Source organism: Micromonas commoda, chromosome 4, assembly GCF_000090985.2.
Source record: "Micromonas commoda chromosome 4, complete sequence".
Taxonomy (NCBI): Eukaryota; Viridiplantae; Chlorophyta; class Mamiellophyceae; order Mamiellales; family Mamiellaceae; genus Micromonas; species Micromonas commoda.
In genome coordinates this window covers 1,191,248-1,209,796 of record NC_013041.1, presented here as the reverse complement: position 1 = coordinate 1,209,796, position 18,549 = coordinate 1,191,248, and the positions used below count along the sequence as shown (strand labels likewise).

The window sequence follows — 18,549 nt, the reverse complement described above, 5'->3', positions numbered from 1 at the left end:
ACTCGCGCGAGCGTCGCCGTCTCATCACCTCAGACGATCATAGTCTAGTGAAAATTGCCCGGCCTCTGGCGTGTTTCGGAGTCTCGCCTCGCGCCCGAACTCGCCTCACGTCCTCCCCGCGCAGGCTATGAGCGGCCGCCAACGCATGCTCGCCGCGGTCCGGCGGGCGTTCGCCTCGGCGGCGCCCCTCGATCCGTCCTCCGCCCCTCGCCTCGCGCCCCGCGCGCTCGGCGAGCTCGCGCGCCCGGGGGCGCTCTTCCCGTCCGGCGTCGTCGTCGTCGCGCGTCGATCCGCGTCCGGCGGGCGCGCGGGCGTCGCCGCCGCCTCGTACAAGGGCCCGTTCGCGACGGCGCATCCGAGCAAGGAGGAAACCATGCGATTCGCCGCGCGGCACCTCGCGGTGATCTCCGGCGGCGACGGCGCCGCCGACGCGGGCGCCCACGGAAAGGGCGGGGGAGGATCCGGCCTCCACCTCCGCGCGCTCAGGTACCTCGTCGCCGCGCTCGCCGCCGCGGAGGTGGCGCTCTGGGCCAGCTCGCAGGCCTCCGCGCCGGCGGCCGAGGAGCAGACCGTCTCGAACTGGTCCGGCACCCAGCACGTGGACTGCGCACGTCACGTACAGCCGGAATCCGTCGACGCCCTCGCCAAAGCCGTCGAGTGGGCGCACACGCACCGCCGACGGCTCCGCCCCGTGGGCAGCGCGCTCTCCCCCAACGGCGCCGCGTTCAACGCCGAGGGCATGATCTCGCTCGCGTTGCTCGACGAGCTCGTGCGCGTGGACCGGGACGCGATGACCGTCACCACGCAGGCGGGCGCGAGGGTCCTCGAGCTTGTCGAGAAGCTCCGACCGCACGGGTTAACGTTGGCCAACTACGCGTCCATACGCGAGCAGCAGATTGGCGGCTTCACCCAGGTTGGCGCGCACGGAACCGGCGCGCGTATCCCCCCGCTCGACGAGACCGTCGCGTCCCTCGCGTTGGTCACCCCTGGAAAGGGCGTCGTTCGATTGTCGGAGGATGACGAAGACCCGGAGACGTTCCGGATGGCTCGGTGCGCCGTCGGGTCCCTGGGCGTGGCGACGGAGGTGACGCTGCGATGCGTCCCGGCGCATCGGCTTCTGGAGCGCACGTGGACGGCGACGCACAAGGAGGTTGAGAAGAACCACGATACGTGGCTCAAGGAACACCAGCACATTCGGTACATGTGGATTCCGCACACGGACACGGTGGTGGTGGTCGGGTCCAACCCGTTGCCGGCGAACGCGAAGGTTCCGAAACCGACGAGCGCGTTCAAATCGGAGGCGAAGAAGGTGGAGCCCATGGTGAAGCTGCTGAGAGAGGTGGCGCCCGGGGTGGACGCCAGCGGCATGGGATTCGGGCAGCTTCGCGACGAGCTGCTGAAGGTGAACCCGCTGGACCTGGAGCACGTCAAGCGATGCAACGCCGCGGAGGCTGAGTTTTGGCGACGGAACGCGGGCACCCGATGCGACTGGAGCGACCAGATCCTCGGGTTCGACTGCGGCGGGGAGCAGCACGTGTACGAGGTGGCGTTTCGCACGGGCGACGACGTCGACAGCAACACCGGCGCGGACCTCGCGTACATGAAGGAGCTTCTGGCGATGATCGAGCGCGAGGGGATCCCGGCTCCCGCGCCCATCGAGCAGCGGTGGAGCGCGGGATCCAAGTCCCCGCTCTCGCCGGCGACGAACGACGGGCACGATCCGTCCAAGCCCGGTCTGCACAGCTGGATCGGCATCATCATGTACCTCCCGAGCCCCGACCCGAGCTCGCGCGCGGCCATCACCGAGGCGTTCAAGTCCTATGCGAAGAAGGAGGAGGCGGCGCTTGGGGATAAGTACGGGATCAGGACGCACTGGGCGAAGATCGAGCTCCCGGAGGGCGACGAGGAGCGAAAAGAGGCGCGGCGAAGGATCGAGTCGCGGTACCCGGGGGCGGATCGGTTTCGCAAGATTCGCGCCGAGTTGGACCCGAAGGGGGTGATGGGGAACGACCTCATCGAGGGCCTCCTGGGCGATCCGAAGCGGGTGCTGCCGCCGGGGCAGTCCAGGAGCGACTGGATGGCGCCGGGAGAGTACGTGGAGGCTCCGCTTCGATGGGTGGGCGCTTCGATCAGGCGCGCCGTGACGGGAGAGTACGTGGAGGCTGCGCTTCGATGGGCGAGGCGGGCGGCGGGACCCAGCGCGTGACGGTTAACGACGACTAAATACAAAGACGACTAAAAGTTACGCGTGACAACTCGATCGTCACAGCTCCACCTTTCCTCCGTCCTCGTTGGCTCGCCGCTTCTTCTTCCCCCTCCCTTTCTTCCCGCGTTTTTTCCCTCGCTTCGGCGCCATGGCATCCTCCGACTGTTTCCGCGGCGTCGGCACGGACTCCCCCTTCTTCCACACCTGCGAGTTCCACTCGAAGTTCTCAACCTCCTCCTGCTGCCACAAGAACTCCCGCACCTCGGACATGTACTTGCCGTCGGGCAGCGTGATGAGCACGGTGTCGACGTCGATCGCGTAGAGGCTCTCGCTCATCCCCCCGCTCCGCAGCAGCGTCGCCCACTTCCCCGACAACTCGTCCACGTCCTTCTTCGTCCGCGTCGATCCGTCGGCGGGCGGGGCGAGCTTGACGAAGGTCATCTGCGTGCCCGAAGACGCAGCCGCCATCGCGTCGAGCCCTCCGCCGCCATTCGTCAGGCTGGACAGATCAAATCCGCCGCCTCCGGGTGGACCGCCCTCCTCCATCTCCTTTTCCATCGCCAGCTGTCGCTTGGTCATGCCCCACCTCTTGTACTCCTCATCCTCCTCATCGTCCACGACGCCGTCCAGCTTCTCCGGGACGCGCGGTTTGGGCTTGGCCTCGACGCATCTCGGCGCCACGAGAAGGCACGCGCAGATGAGGGCGACGGACAGCGTCGACATGCGCGCGCGGAACGGGGGCATCGTCGAATAGTCGGGAGCGCTCGGCCGAGCCAGCGGAACGCCGTGGAAGCTTCTTCGATCGGTGGAAGGTTTGGCCGCCGCTGGGGGCTGCCCCGCCCAGGAAATAATGGAAGCAACAAAAAGCCAGGCCAACGAGGTCGGTGAAATCCGACCCGCGACTGCGGTGAACCCGAAAGCACGTGCGACCCGCTTGACTGGCAGACCTTGAAAGGGCACGGCTAAAAAGCGCCTCCGAGATTCGCCGAGCTCTCCCAACCACGGAAATTGTTGATGACGAGGCTTTGGCGGGACCTGAGACGGTTTTGTTTTCTCAACGACGCGGGCGAGGGCGTCGACACACTTCCCCGGCGCGACCGGGCGAAGAGTTCCGTCCGGCGGAGGAAGCCCCGAAGACCGGCGTCGAGGCTACGCGCCGCGCCAGCCAAGCGCGCGGCATCTCAGCCGCCGTCCCGAGAGGTCCCAAAGACTCTCGTGCACATCCCGAACCACGACGACTGCCGCGCGGGTGAAATCTTCACCGGACGTATAGAAACACCATGAGCGGCGCCGAGCACGTCGCGGACCAGACGCTGCCCTCCACGCTCTCCATCCTGCCCCTCAAGAACCGCATCCTGCTTCCGTCCTCCGCCATGAAGCTCCTGCTCACCTCCCCGAGGTCCGTGGCGCTCGTCGACGCCATCCTGTCGTCCACGTCCGCCGGGAGTGGCCACCACCACTCGCTCTACGTGGGCGTGGTGCCGACGCGGAGGGACCCGCGGGCCAACTCCAACGCGTTCGCCGCCGCCAACGGGATGCTCGACGACACCGACGACAACGAGGACGCGCCGCATCACGCGGGCGGCGATCACGAGGACGAGCGCGCGCGGCTCCACGACGTGGGCACCGCCGCTCGCATCGTCCAAATCTCGCGCAAGGACTCCCCCGTCCGGTCCTACACACTCCTCCTCGAGGGACGCTGCAGGTTTGGCCTCGACAAGCTCACCGCCGTGCACCCCTTCATCGTCGGCGAGGTTCGACAGCTCGACGCCGCGGGAGGAAGCCAAGGGGACCCGGAGCAGGACGATCCGGAGCTCGCCGCCGTCGCCGCTTCGTTTAAAGATCGCGCGAGGGAGCTGGTGGACCGGCTCGAGCGTCGCAAGGGCCACGCGCGGCGGCTCAAGTCGATGCTCGAGTCCGCCCCGGCGCACAGACTCGCGGACCTCTTCGTCGCCGCGTTCGAGGACTCCTTCGACGCCAGGCTGGAGCTCCTGTCCACGACGTGCCCGAAGGAGCGCATGCGCAGGGCGCTGTCCCTGGTGGAGGCGCACCTGGGCCAGCTGGACGTCACCACGGACATCGCGAAGCGCGTGGAGGGGCGGCTGTCCAAGACGCAGCGCGAGTACCTGCTGAGGCAGCAGATGCAGGCCATACGCGAGGAGCTCGGCGAGACGGACGGCGCCGGGGGCGAGGAGGACGACCTGGACCAGCTCCAACGACGCCTTCACGACGCGGCGCCGCCCGACGAAGTCCTCAAGCAGGCCACGCAGGAGCTTCGCAAGCTGCGGAAGATGACGGAACAGGCGCCGGCGTACGGGTCGACGCGTTCGTGGATCGAGTGCGTGGCGAGTTTGCCGTGGAGCAAGGAGGCGGCGGCGGATGCGCACGAGGTGGCCATGGTCGAGGCCAGAGCCGTTTTAGACGAGGAGCACTACGGACTCGACAAGGTGAAGGATCGCATCGTCGAGTACCTCGCCGTGCGAAGGCTCCGGCCGGAGGCGAGGCCGCCCATCCTGTGCTTCACCGGCCCGCCCGGCGTGGGCAAGACCACGCTCGCGAGGTCCATCGCGAGAGTCTTGTCCAGACCGTTTCAGCGAATATCGCTCGGCGGCGTGAGAGACGAGGCGGACATCCGCGGCCACCGACGAACGTACATCGCGTCGATGCCCGGGCGCCTCATCGCGGGACTGCGCCGGTGCGGCGTGAAAGACCCGGTGTTACTCCTGGACGAGCTCGATAAGATGGGCGCGGACTCGCGCGGGGACCCGGCGGCGGCGATGCTCGAGGTTTTGGACCCCGAGCAGAACCACGCGTTCACCGACCACTACCTCGGCGTCCCGTTCGACCTGTCCCGGGTCACGTTCCTCGCCACCGCGAACGACCCGAGGACGATACCCGGCCCGCTCCGCGACCGCATGGAGATGATCGACGTCCCGGGGTACACCTCCGAGGAGAAGCACCACATCGCCATGACTCACGTGGTGCCGAGGGTCCTCGACGAGCACGGGCTGCTCCGCCCCAAGCCGAGGCTCACGATTCCCCGCGAGGCCGTGGAGGTTGTCGTGAGGAGCTACACGAGAGAGGCGGGCGTGCGGGGCCTGCAACGGTGCCTCGCGTCGCTCTGTCGCGCGGCGGCGGTGCACGCGGCGCAGGCGTCAGACCATAAAGCCGTCGAGGGAGGCGGAGGCGGAGGCGTCGGAGGCGTCGGAGGCGTCGTCCTCGCCTCGCCCCCCCAAGCGCCCGTATCCCCCGCCGCGCTGCACCCCGCCGCCGCGGCGCTCTCCCGCATCGGCCCCGACGGCGTGCCCGTGGTCACCAGGGAGCTCATCGAGAAGGTGCTCGGTCCCCCGCGGTACGACGGCGCCAGCGACGACCTTCGCTCCAGCGGGCTCGTCCCGGGCGTCGTCGCCGGTCTCTCCTGGACCGCGGTGGGCGGGGATATCATGTACATCGAAGCCGCGGTCATGCCCGGCGCGGGTTCGCTGCAGCTGACGGGTCAGCTCGGGGACGTCATCAAGGAGAGCGCGCACATCGCGATGTCCTGGGTGCAATCCCACGCGGCGGCGTTGGGTCTGACGGGCGATTCGATGCCTTTTCCCGAGAGCGGCGGCGGCGGCGGCGGCGGGGGCATCGGGGGATCGGGCGGCTCCGGCGGGCGGAGACGGGGCGGTGCGGGGCCACCTCCCGGCATGTACGCCGCCACCGCGTCGGTCGAGGCGCAGGGCGGGCACTGGCCCGTCCGCGGCCATCACGGCGGCGACGGGTCCCCGGGCGGTCACGGCTTACTTCGCGGTCGCAACGTCCACATCCACCTCCCCCAGGGCGCGATACCCAAGGACGGGCCCAGCGCGGGAGTCACCATGTGCTGCGCCCTCGTGTCGTTGTTCAGCGGGAGGCCCGTGCGCGTGGACACCGCGATGACCGGCGAGGTTTCTCTGCGCGGGCTGGTGCTCCCCGTCGGGGGCATAAAAGAGAAGCTCATCGCGGCGCATCAAAACGGAATCGCGCGAGTGCTGGTCCCCGCGAGGAATCTGAGCGACGTCGAGCACGAGGTGCCGGAGAGCGTGAGGGCCGAGTTGAAGATCGTGCCGTGCGCGACGATGGCGGACGTGCTGGAGAACGCGTTCGAGGGTGGGTACAGGCTGGCGATGCCGTCCAAGCTGTGAGGAGTAAACCAAGCTGTGAGGAGTAAACCGAGCTGTGAGGAGTAAACTGTCGGAGTTTACCACGGCGCGACGCATTCTTTTTTGTTGTACAGTCAGAGAGGAGACGGCTCGACGAGCCGCCCGGCCCGCACGTTCGCGGCGGCCGCCCTCTGCGCATTCTTCACGCGCGCCGCTTGACCGGCGCGCGGTTGTTGTGAATAAATACTTGTTGTGAATAAAATCTCAGATGACACGGGTGGTGGTAGTTTACAGCGAAGCGAGCGGGTGGCGAGAATATCCGCCTCGAGCGGAATCACGCCGGGAGAGCCTCGGCCCAGTCCGCCAGCTTCGCGCTGCACTCCACCGGCGCGTCGTCGTGCGGGCAGTGCCCCGCGACGACCGGCGCGTAGTACGCTTCCGGCTTGATCTCCAATATCCGCGCCGCCTTCGACGGCGTCATCCAAGGGTCCTTCTCCCCCCACAGCAGCATCAGCGGGCCGTCAAACTTCTCCAGGAGCTCACCCGCGGTGACCCGCGTGCGCCCTCCCGCGAGGGAGAGCTGGTAGAAGGTACCGATCGCGCCAGGATCTTCCGCCGCGAGCGCGATGGACCGCACGAGCTCCTCGTCCACGCGGTACTCGTACACCTGCTCCAGGATGGTCTTTATCCGAACCTTGGTGAAGTAGAAGATTCCCGTCGCGACGACTCGCCCGATCGCTTCTTGCGCCCGCTCCAGCGCGGTGTAAGGGCGCGGGTTCGGGTCCGTCGGGTCCCTGATGCCGTCGGGGCCCTTGGTCTGACCCACCGCCTTCTGCGCCAGCGTGGGCTTCTCCGGTCCGGGCTTGGCGCCCTCCTCAAAGTTACCGGCGGAGTTGACCAGGCACAGCCCGCGGCACTGCTCCGGGGCGGTGGATGCCGCGTACAACGCCGCGAGGGCGCCGATGGAGTTGCCCGCGACGACCGCCTTGTCGCTTGGGGACGCGCCCGCGACGTCGCGGGTGAAGTCGATCACCTGCTGCCCCCAAAACTCCATGCTGTACGGCTCCTCAACCTTGGGAGACCACCCGTAGCCGAGCATGCACAGCGCGTAGACGCGAAATCCCCGCCTCGCGAGCGCGGGGACGGTGTAGCGCCAGTGGTACGAGTGCGCGCCGAAGCCGTGGACGAGGACGACGATGGGGCCGTCGTTCGTCTCGCCCGCGGAGATGTAGTTGCACCTGTGGCCGCGCCACTCCCAGAACGACCATCCGTCCGTCTGGAGCGCGAGCCTCTCCACGCCGTTGTCGTCGCGCTCGAGCGGAGGCATCGATAGCGACGGGCGCGCGCCCTCGACCGCGGCGCGCGCGCGCGGCGCGGAGCGGGGAGCGCGCGTCTTCGAGGCGCTCGCTCCTCGGAGTTTCGAGTGGCGATGAGCCCCCGAGGGGAGGGTGGAGGCAAGGGGGGACGCGGTCGCCATGCTGGTGCGTTTGGTGCCGATCGGTGTGAGGACGCGACGTGGAGAACCAACGACCTGCCAAGGCGGGCTGACGCCACGCTGGCAGCTTTCACGCTGGCACGAAACGACGAAACCGCTCGCGAAACATGACTGCTCGCCATAGGAAGGAATCCAAGATTATCCACTCTGACTCAAAAAAGCGCGCAAAATATCGCCCCTTCGCAGGCGAGGGGCGATTTTGACGGAGGGGCGCTCACGCCACCACAGCCAGCACGCTCGGAGGTCACCGGACGCGATTTCACATCCGAGGGTCGCCGCGTGAGAGTAACGTCCACGCCAAAGAGCAGCATGCGCGCCTGCGCCGACACCTTCGCTAACCTCGCCGCGAGCGGGACCCGCGCCCGGGTCCGGCGCCAATCGTCGCTCGCCTCGCGCAGCAGAGTCGCCGTCGCGGCGCCGCTCGCGAGGGCGTCGCGCGTCGCGCCGCGGGGTCGCGGCCGCGGCGCCGCCCTCGCGATCCGCGCGGCGGGGACCATCCAGAAGGTGACAAAGTCCGAGCTCGAGGAGGTGATGAAGGTGAGACCCTGGCGGACCCCGCGTCGTCGCGTCGTGACACACATCCCGTCGAAAAATACCCTAGAACCTCCCACCCTCGTCGCTCGCTTTTCCGCCCCCGTCCAACTCGCGCTCGCGCCGACCCTGACCCGACCCGTCGTCCCCCGCCCCGTCCCCCACCCCGTCTCAATCCCCAGGATCGCTCCACGCCGCTCGTCATCGACTTCTACGCCACGTGGTGCGGCCCGTGCGTGCTCATCGCGTCGGAGCTCGAGAAGGTCAAGGCGGAGCTCGGCGACGGCGTCCGCATCGTAAAGGTTGACACCGATGAGGAGGACGAGCTCTCCACCCAGCTCAGCATCCAGGGCCTGCCCACGCTCGTGTTCGTCGGAACCGACACCAGCAAGCCCGCGCTGAGGACGGAGGGCATGCTCCCGGCGGAGATGGTCAAGACGATCATCGCCAACGAGCTCTGATGGCGCGGCTGTGCTCGGCTCGACGGCGAGAGCTCCGATGAGTGGATTCTTCTCGCAGGCGGCGAGTCGAGTTTCAAGCTTGACTGGTGGGTGGTGTCTCGGCGGCGCTAATTGGAAGCCCGCCGACGTTGTTGGTTCCTCGCGGCTGCGGGGTTCTTCTTTCATTGTTGCGTGTACAATCACAAGTCTCCGGCGCGTCAGAGAGCAAGACTCGGCGCGTCTCATCACCATTCCTTGTTTGGAAAAACATGTAAGAGGCGTTTCAAAAAGTGTTCAAACTATGAGTAAACAAACGCCCCCGCGCGCGAGTCACCATCCGTACTTTTGCCGAGCCTGCGCCTTGTGGCTCACCCCCTGCAGCCTACCCTCCATGATCTTGAGCTCCGCCTGCTTCGCGTTGTACAGCAACGATCCGATCTGGTTCTTGCTCTTGTGCACCAGCGACGGCGCGTGACCAGCCTCTCGCGTCAGCTTGTCGCGATACTCGTCGTCAAACGCCAGCCCCGTGGTGGCGCTCTCCCGGATCCTATCCCCGCCCGACGCCCTCAGCTCCGCCGCGCTGATCCCCCGCACAGTCGATCCGTCCACCCCCGCGCGCCGCATCACCGCGTCCACGTCGAACGAACCGGGCCCCCCCGCGCCGGCCGCCGTGTCCCGACCGGCTTCCTCGAGACCGACGCCGCCGCCCGATAACTCGCCGCCGGATGGCCCCCCTTGGTGCGGGTGGTGCCCGTAGTACCGCGCGTACTCCGCGTGGTACCGCGCCTGGGCGTCGGCGTCGTACGCGTACGCTCCGGATTCGTCGACGGCGTAGAGCGTCGACGGGTGAGGCGCGAGGTTCGAAGGTTCGGGCCCGGCGTGGCCGCGATGTCCAGCTGTGTCGCCGGCTGCGCCGAGGTCCAGCTGTGCGCCGCCTCCGCCGGCGCCTAGACCCGGGGCGCCGAGCTCGAGCCCGCCCGCGGGTCCCCCCGCGCCCAACGCGTTCTTGGGCTTTGGCAGCGTCGCCCTGAGCCCCGCGCCCCCGGTCGGGGCGGTCCTGCGCCGCTTCGCCGCGCGATCGTCGTCGTCGTCGTCCGAGTCGGGACCCAGCGCCGCCGCCGCGGCCGGCGCGGGTTTGAGCGTCACCACGCGTCGCCGCCCACCGTTGTCCTCGGCGGCGGCGCCCTTCGTCTTCCCCGGCTTGGGCACCGACGCGAACAGCGATCCGGTGGTGACCCTCGGCGCGGGCAGCCTGGAGGTGAGATCCAGCGGCGCCGGCTCGGGCGCGGGTTCGGGGGGAGGGGACGGCGAGTGCCGGACGAGCGTCACGCGCCCGCCGCCGTCCTCGGCGCCGGAGTCGTCATCGCTACCGGAGCCGTAGTCCTCGAGCCCCAGCATGCTCACGTGCGCGCCGCCGAGTGAGCGAGTGAGCGACGACGAGCGCTCCGTCCGGTAAAAGTCATTCATTTCCAGCGCGCTGCGAGCCGCCGAACGCCGATCCTAGCCGAACTGCCGGATCCATCCCAGAGCAGAAGTAATAGACGACCGTTACTCGCGATACCTCGGTCCCTCGACCGCGCCCAGCCACACCCGGCGGCCGCGGTATCGCGGACGGGAGCGCGCGCGCGATGACGGGGAACGATACCGATAACCCGCTGGAGGGCCTCGGGCGCGGGTCCCGCGTGTTCGTCTCGCTCGCGGGCCACTTCGCTGACGACGACGGCGTCGACCAGGACCTGTACGCCGAGGCGACGGTGGTTCGCATGAGGCTCGGGGTGGGAGAGGTGGTGGTGCGGCTGGCGGGCGGAAGCGAGTACGCGGGCGAGCACACGTTCTCGACCAGCGCGGTGTTTCCCGCCAACCCGGAGACGATGCGGGGCGCGGACGACCTCGCGAGGATGTCGCACCTCAACGAACCGGCCATCCTCCGCGCCCTCGAGGAAAGGTACGAGAAGGACGCCATCTACACGAGCGCCGGGAACGTGCTCATCGCGGTCAACCCTTTCAAACCCATGGACGCGATGTACGGCGAAGAACAGCGCGCGATGTACGGCGAAGAACGGCCGGGGGGCTCGGACGATCGAACGACGCCGCCGCCGACGCCGCCGCCGCACGTCTTCGCGGTCGCCGCGCGGGCGTACGCGGAGATGACGTCCAAGGGGAAGGATCAGGCGCTCGTCGTCGGCGGCGAGTCCGGCGCGGGCAAGACCGAGACGACGAAGATCGCGATGAGGTACCTCGCCGGCGTCGCCGGGACCGGGCGAGCGGCGTCGTCCGGCGACGGATCGCGCGCCGGCGTCGGCGTCGAGGAGCGCATCCTCCGCACGAACCCAATCTTAGAATCCTTCGGCAACGCAAAGACGGAGAGAAACGACAACAGCTCGCGGTTCGGCAAGCTCATCGACATCGACTTCGGCGTCGACGGCGCGATGATAGGCGCGCGGATACGCACCTACCTGCTCGAGAAAAGCCGCGTCGTGGCGCCCGCAAACGGCGAACGCTCCTACCACGTCTTCTACCGCCTCTGCGCGGGCGCGAACGACGAGGAACGAGCCGAGCTCTCCGTCCCTCGCGATCCGCTCGAGTTTGAGTACCTCGCCAAGTCCGGCGTCGTGGACGTCGACGGCGTGGACGATAAACGCGAGTGCGACGTGCTGCGCGACGCGTTGCACACCGTGGGCATCGACGCGGTGGCGCAGAGGGAGATTTTCCGGGTCGTCGCCGCGGTGCTGTGGCTGGGCAACGTCGAATTCGTAAATCGCGAGTTGGACGGGGAGGACGACGCGTGCGGCGTGGCGCCGGGGGAGGGAACGAAAGCGGCGTCCACCGCGGCGAGGCTCCTGGGCGTCCGGGCCGATGCGCTGTGCGACGCCCTCTGCACGCGGGTGATGAAGCTCCCGGGGGGCGAGCGTGTGACGGCGAAGCTTCGGGCAGAGCGGGCGGAGGAAGGGAGGGACGCGCTGGCAAAGGCGATGTACTCGGCGCTCTTCGATTGGCTCGTCGCGAGAATCAACGCGAGCTTCACCGCGGACGGGTCGAACGGGTTAAAGAACGGGGTACTACGTACGAAGAGGGCGTCGATAAGCATACTGGACATCTACGGGTTCGAGTTCTTCGAGCACAACTCGTTCGAACAGCTGTGCATAAACTACGCCAACGAGCGGCTGCAGGCGCAGTTCAACCGACACCTGTTCAAGTTGGAAAAAGAGGAGTACGAGCGCGAGGGGATCGACGTCGGCGGCGTGACGTTCGAGGATAACCAGCTCTGCCTGGATCTCATAGAGCAGAAACCGGTGGGCGTGCTCTCGTTGCTGGACGAGCAGTGCGCCTTTCCCAAGGCGACGGATAAAACCTTCGCGGGGAAGCTCGCGAGCGAGGTTAAAAATCCGCGCTTCTCCGCCGACAAGCGGAACGCGACGCGGTTCACGGTGTCGCATTACGCCGGCGACGTCGCGTACGACGTGGACGGGTGGCTCGACAAGAACAGGGACGAGTTGCACCCGGATCTCGCGGCCGTCGTCGGCGACAGCGACAGGTCCATGACCCAGGCGCTCGCCGCCGTGATGCGTAAAGCCGACGACGACGCCGCCGGTCGACAAAACTCATCACTCGATTCGAGGTTCAAGAGGCAGGGCAAAGGGAAGGACACCGTCGCCAAGCGCTTCAAGACGCAGCTCGCGTCGCTGGTGGCGAGGCTCGAGGAGTGCTCGCCGCACTTCATCCGCTGCGTCAAGCCCAACGCCGCGCTACGCCCGGGCGAGTTTGATCACTCCCTGGTTTTGCAGCAGCTGAGGTGCTGCGGCGTGTTGGAGGTTGTCCGAATCGCCAAAGCCGGGTTCCCGACTCGCTTCGCGCGGCACGAATTCGCCGAGCGGTTCGGGTTTCTCCTGCCCCCAACAGGCGGAACGAAAGGGGGGCGGGGCGACGCGGATGCCACGTGTCGCGCCGTGCTCTCGCACTTTGGCGTCCCCTCCGGCGAATACGCGTTTGGTAAAACAAAGGTGTTTTTCCGCGCCGGTCGCATAGGCGCGATGGAGGACGTACGTCAGCGCACCCTCGCCGCGACGCTGGTCGCTCAGAAGCACGCGCGCGGGCGCGCCGCGAGGGCGACGTTCCTGCGCCTTCGCGACGCCGTCGTCGTGGTCCAGGCGCGCGTTCGGGGAGCGAAGGCGCGCCGCGCGTTTCGTTCCCGAGTGCGGGGTTTTCGCGCGGCGATTGACGTGCAGAGGGTGTTTCGGGGTTTCATGGCGCGGCGCGTCGCGTCGCGAGAGGCGGCTTCGATCGTGGCGTGCCAGATGGCGGCGAGGCGGTGGTGTGCGAGGCGCAAACGCGCGCGCTGTGCCGCTTCCAACGCGGCAAAGGCGCGGGAGGCGGCGGAAGCCTCGCGAGCCGAGGCGGCGGCGTCAAAGGCTGCGGCGGAGGCCAGGCGCATCGCCGAGAGGGCCGTCGCGGAGGCCAACGCGTGCGCGGAGAGGGCCGTCGCGGAGGCGGAGCGAGCCGAGCGGGAGCGGGAGCGGGAGGCGGAGAAGGCGGCGCGGGAGGAGCGACGGCTGGCGGCGGCCAAGGAAACGGCGAGAGTCGAGGCCGAGGCGAGGGTCAAGGGGCTCGTATCACCCGAGCGGCTCGATGCGGCGGTCCGGGACGCCGTCGCCGCCGCAGAGGCATCCGCGTCTAAACTCGCCGCCGCAAAGGAGAAGGAATACGCCGAAGCCGCCGCCGCGTTCGTCGACGAGACCACCGAACTGAAGGAGGAAAACGAGCGGTTGCGACGGAGGCTCGAGACGCAAACCGCCCTCGCCGAGGAATCGCGCCAGCGCCTCATCGCGTCGGAGAGCGAGTGGAGTGAGGAGATGGCCGCGTTGCAAACCGCGCTCGCCGCCGTCCGAGCCTCGCTCGAGCGCCGACGGGCCGATGAGGCTGCAGCCCCCGGCCACGATGACGCCGCCTTTGCCAAGAAAATTGATGTGGTGGACGAAGAGGAAGAATACGCCGACGACGCCGAAGCCGCCGGCCCGAGCGAGGCTCCCAGCCCGGGTACCCCGCCCCAGGGCGACTCCCCCGAACACCGTCGGGCGCCCGAGGGCGCCGCCGCCGCTAAAGGAAGGAAACCCCCGTGCGCTAACCCCCGCGCAAAGAAGATGGCGGAGGCGGCGACGGCGGTGGCTTCGATGCAGCGGGAGTTTGAGACCCGCGCGCAGGTCTTCGAGGACGACGCCGAGTTCATCGTGGAGGTGCGCGAGGGTTCCTCCGACGCGGACATGGACCCGGAGTTCGAGCTCAGGGAGCTGGGCGCGCGGTTCGAGACGTGGAAGAGGGACTTTAAGGATCGGCTCAAGGAAATGCGGGCGCTGCTTCGGCAGCTGGACAAGTTCGAGGAAAAGTACGGCGAATACGGCGCGTACGGCGACGGCGCGTGGGCGCACGACGACAAGGAGAACGCCGTTCCGTACGGCGCGGAGAGGCGGAAGAAGTTCCGGTGGGGGATCAAGCGCGCGCTGGGCCTGAAGAAGGGGTGACAGGGTTCGTTCGGCGCGACATTTTTGACTATTAAACCTTGAGAAGACGTCAGTCGGTACACACCACCGTTGATGTCATGAACCCGGTCTGTTGCCGCTCGCAGCTCTTCACCTTGATCAGCTCGATGTCGAACACCTCCCACTGCTTCGACGAGAAGAACGTCGCGGGCCCGACCGGCGGTCCGAGCTCCGGCGGCACAACCACCCTCCGACTGCCCCCGGCTTTCATCCCCTTGAGCGCCTCCTCGAATCCCGGTATCATCCCGTTGATTCCCAGCCTGGTGGACGCGGGCACCCCTTTGCGGTAGGTGCTGTCGATCGTCCCGCCGTTCTCGTTGTACGCCACGTAGTTGAACGTCACCTCCTGGCCGTCCTCCGGCAGCTTACCCTCGCCAACCTTGAAGTCCTTGTACACCAAACCATCATCCTGCGTGACGTAGCCCGGCGGGGTGATGACGCGGACGTCGTAGCCCTCGCGGACGAACGTGGGGAAATCGGCTGGGGCGTTGTTGTACTGCTTGATCTTGAGGTTGTTGTCCACCGCTTTCTGCTCCAGGTCGGTGAGACCCGCGGACTTTTGCGCGGCGTCCCTCGCGAGCTGCGCGTCGATGTCCGGCGCCTGGCCAACCTCGACGTCGTCGAAGGCGATCTCCACGGGCTCCGGCTCATCCACCGGCCCGGGGGTGGACGGCGCGCCGGCCTCCTCCGCGTCGACCACCGGGGCGGCGAGGTCCGCCGCATCGTCCGCGAGGGCGGGGGTCAGCGGCGTGCACGCCAGCGCGAGCGCCGCGCCGACGGCGGCGACGCGACTTCTCCAGTCCGCGGGGCGGTCCGTCGCCGCCCGATGATGATGGTGATGCGCGTGGGCCACGTCGTCGCGGGCGCTCGCGGCGGGCGCGACGCGTCCTCCGCGGCGGGCGGCGCCGCGGCGGGCGGCGGATGCCGACTTGATCGCCGCGGCTGGAACACGCGCGGTCTGGCACGACATCTGCGTCGACGAGGCGGGGTTGGAGTGGATGGCGTCGTCGGCGCGGGTGGATAGGGGTGCTTTCCACGCGTTCACAGAACGAGGCCCGATCGCAATCCCGAAAGTGGAAGTTGGACTTTGACACTCACCCCACAGAGAGAGCCGGCGCGGGTGGCGAGCAGCCCCGCGCTGGCGATCGAGGCCTCGGCTCCTCCGCGCGTCTCGCCGCATCTCGGGCGACGCGCGCGGATCGACTCGCGCGCGCGGTGAACCCGCGTTCGCGTCGCACCCGAACCCGCCGGGGGCCGGACGAGAGTCTCACAGATTTGGCGGGGGTTGTTGCCCTGTGAGCCTTGAGGGGCAAAGCAAATGTCGGACCTCGCCCAGCTCCGCGCGGAGGTGGCCAAGACGATCGCGTCCCTCCCGGAGGTGATTCGATCGTGCTCGGTGGACGTGCTCGTGGGCGACATCGCGTCGGTGTTCGACGAAGATGACTACAGACGGTGCGCGCGCGCCCGCGTCGTCCACGCGCGACCCCTCACCGCCCCGCGCGGTGGCCATCCCTAAAAAAGACGAAACCGAACCACCCCCGCGCGTGATCGATGTCCGCCGCGCCACCTCACCCACCGACGTCCCGATGACCTGACCGCGGATCCGTCCCCCTCGATCCCGTCCCCAATCGCGCAGTCCCCCGGGCATCGACCCGAACCACCCGGCGCCTCCCAAAACGTGGAACGCGCTCATAGAGGCCATGCGCGACCCGCGGCTGACCTCCTCGGAGGCGGTCAAGGAGCTCGAGACGGCGGCGGCGGCGCTCGAGGCGCGCATCGCCGACGCGGACGAGGTTCACGACGCCGGCGACGACGACCCGACGATACACGCCCGCCCCTTGGGCACCGGGCTCGTGTCGTGCAGGGCGTGCGGCAGAGTCCTCGCCGCCGAGGCGCTCGCGGCGCACGGGAAAGAAACGTGCGCGGCGGTGCGCCAGGCTCTCGGCGCGGACGGAGTGGCCCGTGCCCTGGGCGGGACGTGGGGTTTCGCAGAGCTGCCCAGCGCGTCGTCGCTGCTCGCCGCGGTGCCCCGGGCGGGTGGTGTCGCGTCCGTCCCGGGGGGAGGCGCCGCGCCCAAGGTTAAGAAGATGACGAAGAAGGCGCTGAAGGAGCAGCAGATGGCGGCGGCGGCGGCGGGGGCGGGGGCGGGGGCGGGGGCGGGTTTGCCGGGGGTGCCCCTGGGCGCGGGCGGGCCCGCGAGGGCTGTGCACGGCGCGACGGGCGGGTTCGATCCGACGCGGGTGTCCGGCCAGTTCAACCGGGGCGCCGCGTACGACGTGCAGCACCACCTCTTTCTCCAGCAGCAGCAGCAGCAGCAGCAGCAGCGTCATCATCAGCAGCAGGGGTCGCAGCAGCTCGGGCTCGGGCTGGGATTGGGGAGTGCCAACTCCGCGGGTCTCGCGCAGCTCACGCCCGGGGATTTCTCCGGCGCCGTCCCCGACCAAGGGTTCCGGGGCGCGTTGGGGGTTCCGCCGGTTGTCGCCGCGGCGGAGAAAAAAGCGGCGGGGGCGAAGCGGAAAAGGGACGCGGCGGCGGCGGCGGCCGCGGCGGCGGGGGCGGGTGTCGCGGGGGTCGTGGGAGCGGGAGCCGGCGCGCTGCCGCCGGCGGCGTTCGCGGCGCAACAGCCGCATGGAACCCCCGGCGGGGGCCCAGCTGGCGCGTTCGATGCCGCGACGCTCGCTCAGCTCAACGCGCAAACGGCTCGAGCGCTCCAGCAGCGCCGCGCGGCGATGGCGCAGAAGATTGCGCAGCAGCAGAGGCTGCGGCAGCGGATGGAGCTCGACCGAGAGCGCGCGCCCGGGTTGCAGGGAGTGGCGCCGCTCGCGCAGGTCACCGACGTGGGGCGGCTGCGGTACCTGCGGCAGCGCGCTCTGTACTCGATCATGTTCCACGGGACCCAGCGGGAACTTCTGGACAGGATGACGCCCAACATCGTCCCGGCGCAGATTTACCTCGCGGGGGCGTCCAGCGTCGTGCCGCCGTTTCCAGCCGTGACCGGTTAGTTTCAGAGTCAATTCCACGGACATTCTCAATGTACAAGTTCAATTACAAAAGTCACAGGCGGGCAGTCACGAGGGCACACGACGAACTAGAATACTCATTGACGGCCACCTCATCAGTTTGGAGAACCTCCGTCGTTCACTCGCTGTCGTCGAGGCTCCCTGGCTGGCGTCCCTGGCACGGCATTCTCACTCACACGCCTCTTCTTCGGCGACCTCGGAATCGCCGGCTGCTTCTGCGCGATCTTCTGCAGGTCCTCGACCCAGTAGTATTCGCTTAGACGGGTGTCCTTTTCGTACTCAGTCTTCGGCTGTTGGCAGAAGGTCCGGTTGTCTTCCCTGAGGATTCTGAAAAGTCCGGCCTTGCCTTCCAGGACTTTGCCGAGCCTGTTGCCCTCGGCATCTTGCCAGGACTTTTGCTCAGCCTTGATCTTCGTCATCACGGTTCTGAATTTGAGCTTGCAGATCCAGCAGGTGATCCTGCCTTCGGGATGTCTCGAGTACGCACTGAAGTCGACTCCCCGGAAGTCCGCGTGGTCCCTCCTGATGCCGCGGTAATACCGACAGCTGTCGCACTTCGGCTCACCCGGCTTAGCCTTCCTGTCCTGGCATAAGGGGTCCTTGTTCCGCTTCAGGAAGTCCTGCCTCCTCGTCCGTCTCTCCTCCTCGGTCATCTCTCTCTTGTGAAACTTGCTGTAAAATGCATCCTCGTTGTCCTCGAAATTCTCGTTGTACCAGTTCTCATCGAACCATTCGTAGTGGGACTCCCCTTCTTCCGAGTATTCGTCGTAATCTTCGTAATCGCCGTAATACGCGCCTGCGCTGGCGCCGTGCCAGCCGTGGTTGTTCTGGCTGGCGCGGGCCGGCAGCGCCGAAGCCGCGTAGACGTTCTTCTGCAGTCGCTCGTACGCATCCCGTAAAGCGACGAATTCCTCGTTCGTTCCGCCCTTGTCCGGGTGGGCGGTCCTCGACTTGCGCAGGAAGGCTCTCCGGATGGCCGTCTCGTCGTTTTCCTCGGCTGCGAGGCCAAGTGCGGCGAGGTCGAGTGCGCGAGAAGGCATGGGTTTGCACGTGGAATGCGGTCCGCGCGTGCGAAGCAGTGGCGCCCCCGGAACCTCCCGGAACGAAAACGGGCACCCCCGAGAAATTGGTTTTTTTCGGTGAAAGGATCTGGGCAAAGATTCGATCGGTGCCGTGCCTTTCAAACTTCGACGGCGTTT

General features: G+C 67.9%; 10 protein-coding genes across 10 annotated transcripts; 5 read left to right on the top strand and 5 right to left on the bottom strand.

The window, feature by feature from the left end:
- Positions 1 to 127: 127 nt before the first annotated feature.
- MICPUN_58063 (galactonolactone dehydrogenase) lies at positions 128 to 2,206 on the top strand (the record flags this gene model as incomplete). Its single annotated transcript, XM_002501826.1, has 1 exon — positions 128 to 2,206. One exon carries the CDS (start codon positions 128 to 130, stop codon positions 2,204 to 2,206), a length of 2,079 nt encoding a protein of 692 aa, XP_002501872.1.
- A 57-nt stretch (positions 2,207 to 2,263) lies between these two features.
- MICPUN_58062 (predicted protein) lies at positions 2,264 to 2,950 on the bottom strand (the record flags this gene model as incomplete). Its single annotated transcript, XM_002501428.1, has 1 exon — positions 2,264 to 2,950. The coding sequence occupies one exon, from the start codon at positions 2,948 to 2,950 to the stop codon at positions 2,264 to 2,266; it is 687 nt and encodes a 228-aa protein (XP_002501474.1).
- A 536-nt stretch (positions 2,951 to 3,486) lies between these two features.
- On the top strand, positions 3,487 to 6,510 carry MICPUN_113675 (lon protease; the record flags this gene model as incomplete). Its single annotated transcript, XM_002501825.1, has 2 exons — positions 3,487 to 5,751; positions 5,923 to 6,510. The coding sequence occupies 2 exons, from the start codon at positions 3,487 to 3,489 to the stop codon at positions 6,370 to 6,372; spliced, it is 2,715 nt and encodes a 904-aa protein (XP_002501871.1). The 3' UTR covers positions 6,373 to 6,510.
- Positions 6,511 to 6,567: 57 nt separating this feature from the next.
- On the bottom strand, positions 6,568 to 7,823 carry MICPUN_108137 (hydrolase, alpha/beta fold family-like protein). The gene has a single exon (XM_002501427.1). The coding sequence runs from the start codon at positions 7,805 to 7,807 to the stop codon at positions 6,665 to 6,667; it is 1,143 nt and encodes a 380-aa protein (XP_002501473.1). The 5' UTR covers positions 7,808 to 7,823; the 3' UTR covers positions 6,568 to 6,664.
- A 311-nt stretch (positions 7,824 to 8,134) lies between these two features.
- Positions 8,135 to 9,092, top strand: MICPUN_105474 (predicted protein; the record flags this gene model as incomplete). The annotated part of the gene is made up of 2 exons (XM_002501824.1): positions 8,135 to 8,362; positions 8,539 to 9,092. The coding sequence occupies 2 exons, from the start codon at positions 8,135 to 8,137 to the stop codon at positions 8,815 to 8,817; spliced, it is 507 nt and encodes a 168-aa protein (XP_002501870.1). The 3' UTR covers positions 8,818 to 9,092.
- A 34-nt stretch (positions 9,093 to 9,126) lies between these two features.
- Positions 9,127 to 10,263, bottom strand: MICPUN_113676 (predicted protein; the record flags this gene model as incomplete). The annotated part of the gene is made up of 1 exon (XM_002501426.1): positions 9,127 to 10,263. One exon carries the CDS (start codon positions 10,261 to 10,263, stop codon positions 9,127 to 9,129), a length of 1,137 nt encoding a protein of 378 aa, XP_002501472.1.
- A 386-nt stretch (positions 10,264 to 10,649) lies between these two features.
- On the top strand, positions 10,650 to 14,159 carry MICPUN_65252 (predicted protein; the record flags this gene model as incomplete). The annotated part of the gene is made up of 3 exons (XM_002501823.1): positions 10,650 to 13,241; positions 13,530 to 13,763; positions 13,878 to 14,159. Coding segments are annotated over 3 exons (3,108 nt in total), but the record flags the coding sequence as incomplete, so codon positions are not given.
- A 202-nt stretch (positions 14,160 to 14,361) lies between these two features.
- MICPUN_58056 (predicted protein) lies at positions 14,362 to 15,300 on the bottom strand (the record flags this gene model as incomplete). The annotated part of the gene is made up of 1 exon (XM_002501425.1): positions 14,362 to 15,300. The coding sequence occupies one exon, from the start codon at positions 15,298 to 15,300 to the stop codon at positions 14,362 to 14,364; it is 939 nt and encodes a 312-aa protein (XP_002501471.1).
- A 348-nt stretch (positions 15,301 to 15,648) lies between these two features.
- Positions 15,649 to 17,332, top strand: MICPUN_58055 (predicted protein; the record flags this gene model as incomplete). Its single annotated transcript, XM_002501822.1, has 2 exons — positions 15,649 to 15,782; positions 15,967 to 17,332. 2 exons carry the CDS (start codon positions 15,649 to 15,651, stop codon positions 17,330 to 17,332), a joined length of 1,500 nt encoding a protein of 499 aa, XP_002501868.1.
- A 110-nt stretch (positions 17,333 to 17,442) lies between these two features.
- Positions 17,443 to 18,390, bottom strand: MICPUN_58054 (predicted protein; the record flags this gene model as incomplete). The annotated part of the gene is made up of 1 exon (XM_002501424.1): positions 17,443 to 18,390. The coding sequence occupies one exon, from the start codon at positions 18,388 to 18,390 to the stop codon at positions 17,446 to 17,448; it is 945 nt and encodes a 314-aa protein (XP_002501470.1). The 3' UTR covers positions 17,443 to 17,445.
- Between the last annotated feature and the right edge of the window lie 159 nt (positions 18,391 to 18,549).

Excerpts from the sequence above, each read along its gene's own strand:
- MICPUN_108137 (XM_002501427.1), bottom strand. The coding sequence starts at position 7,807 with ATGGCGACCGCGTCCCCCCTTGCCTCCACCCTCCCCTCGGGGGCTCAT.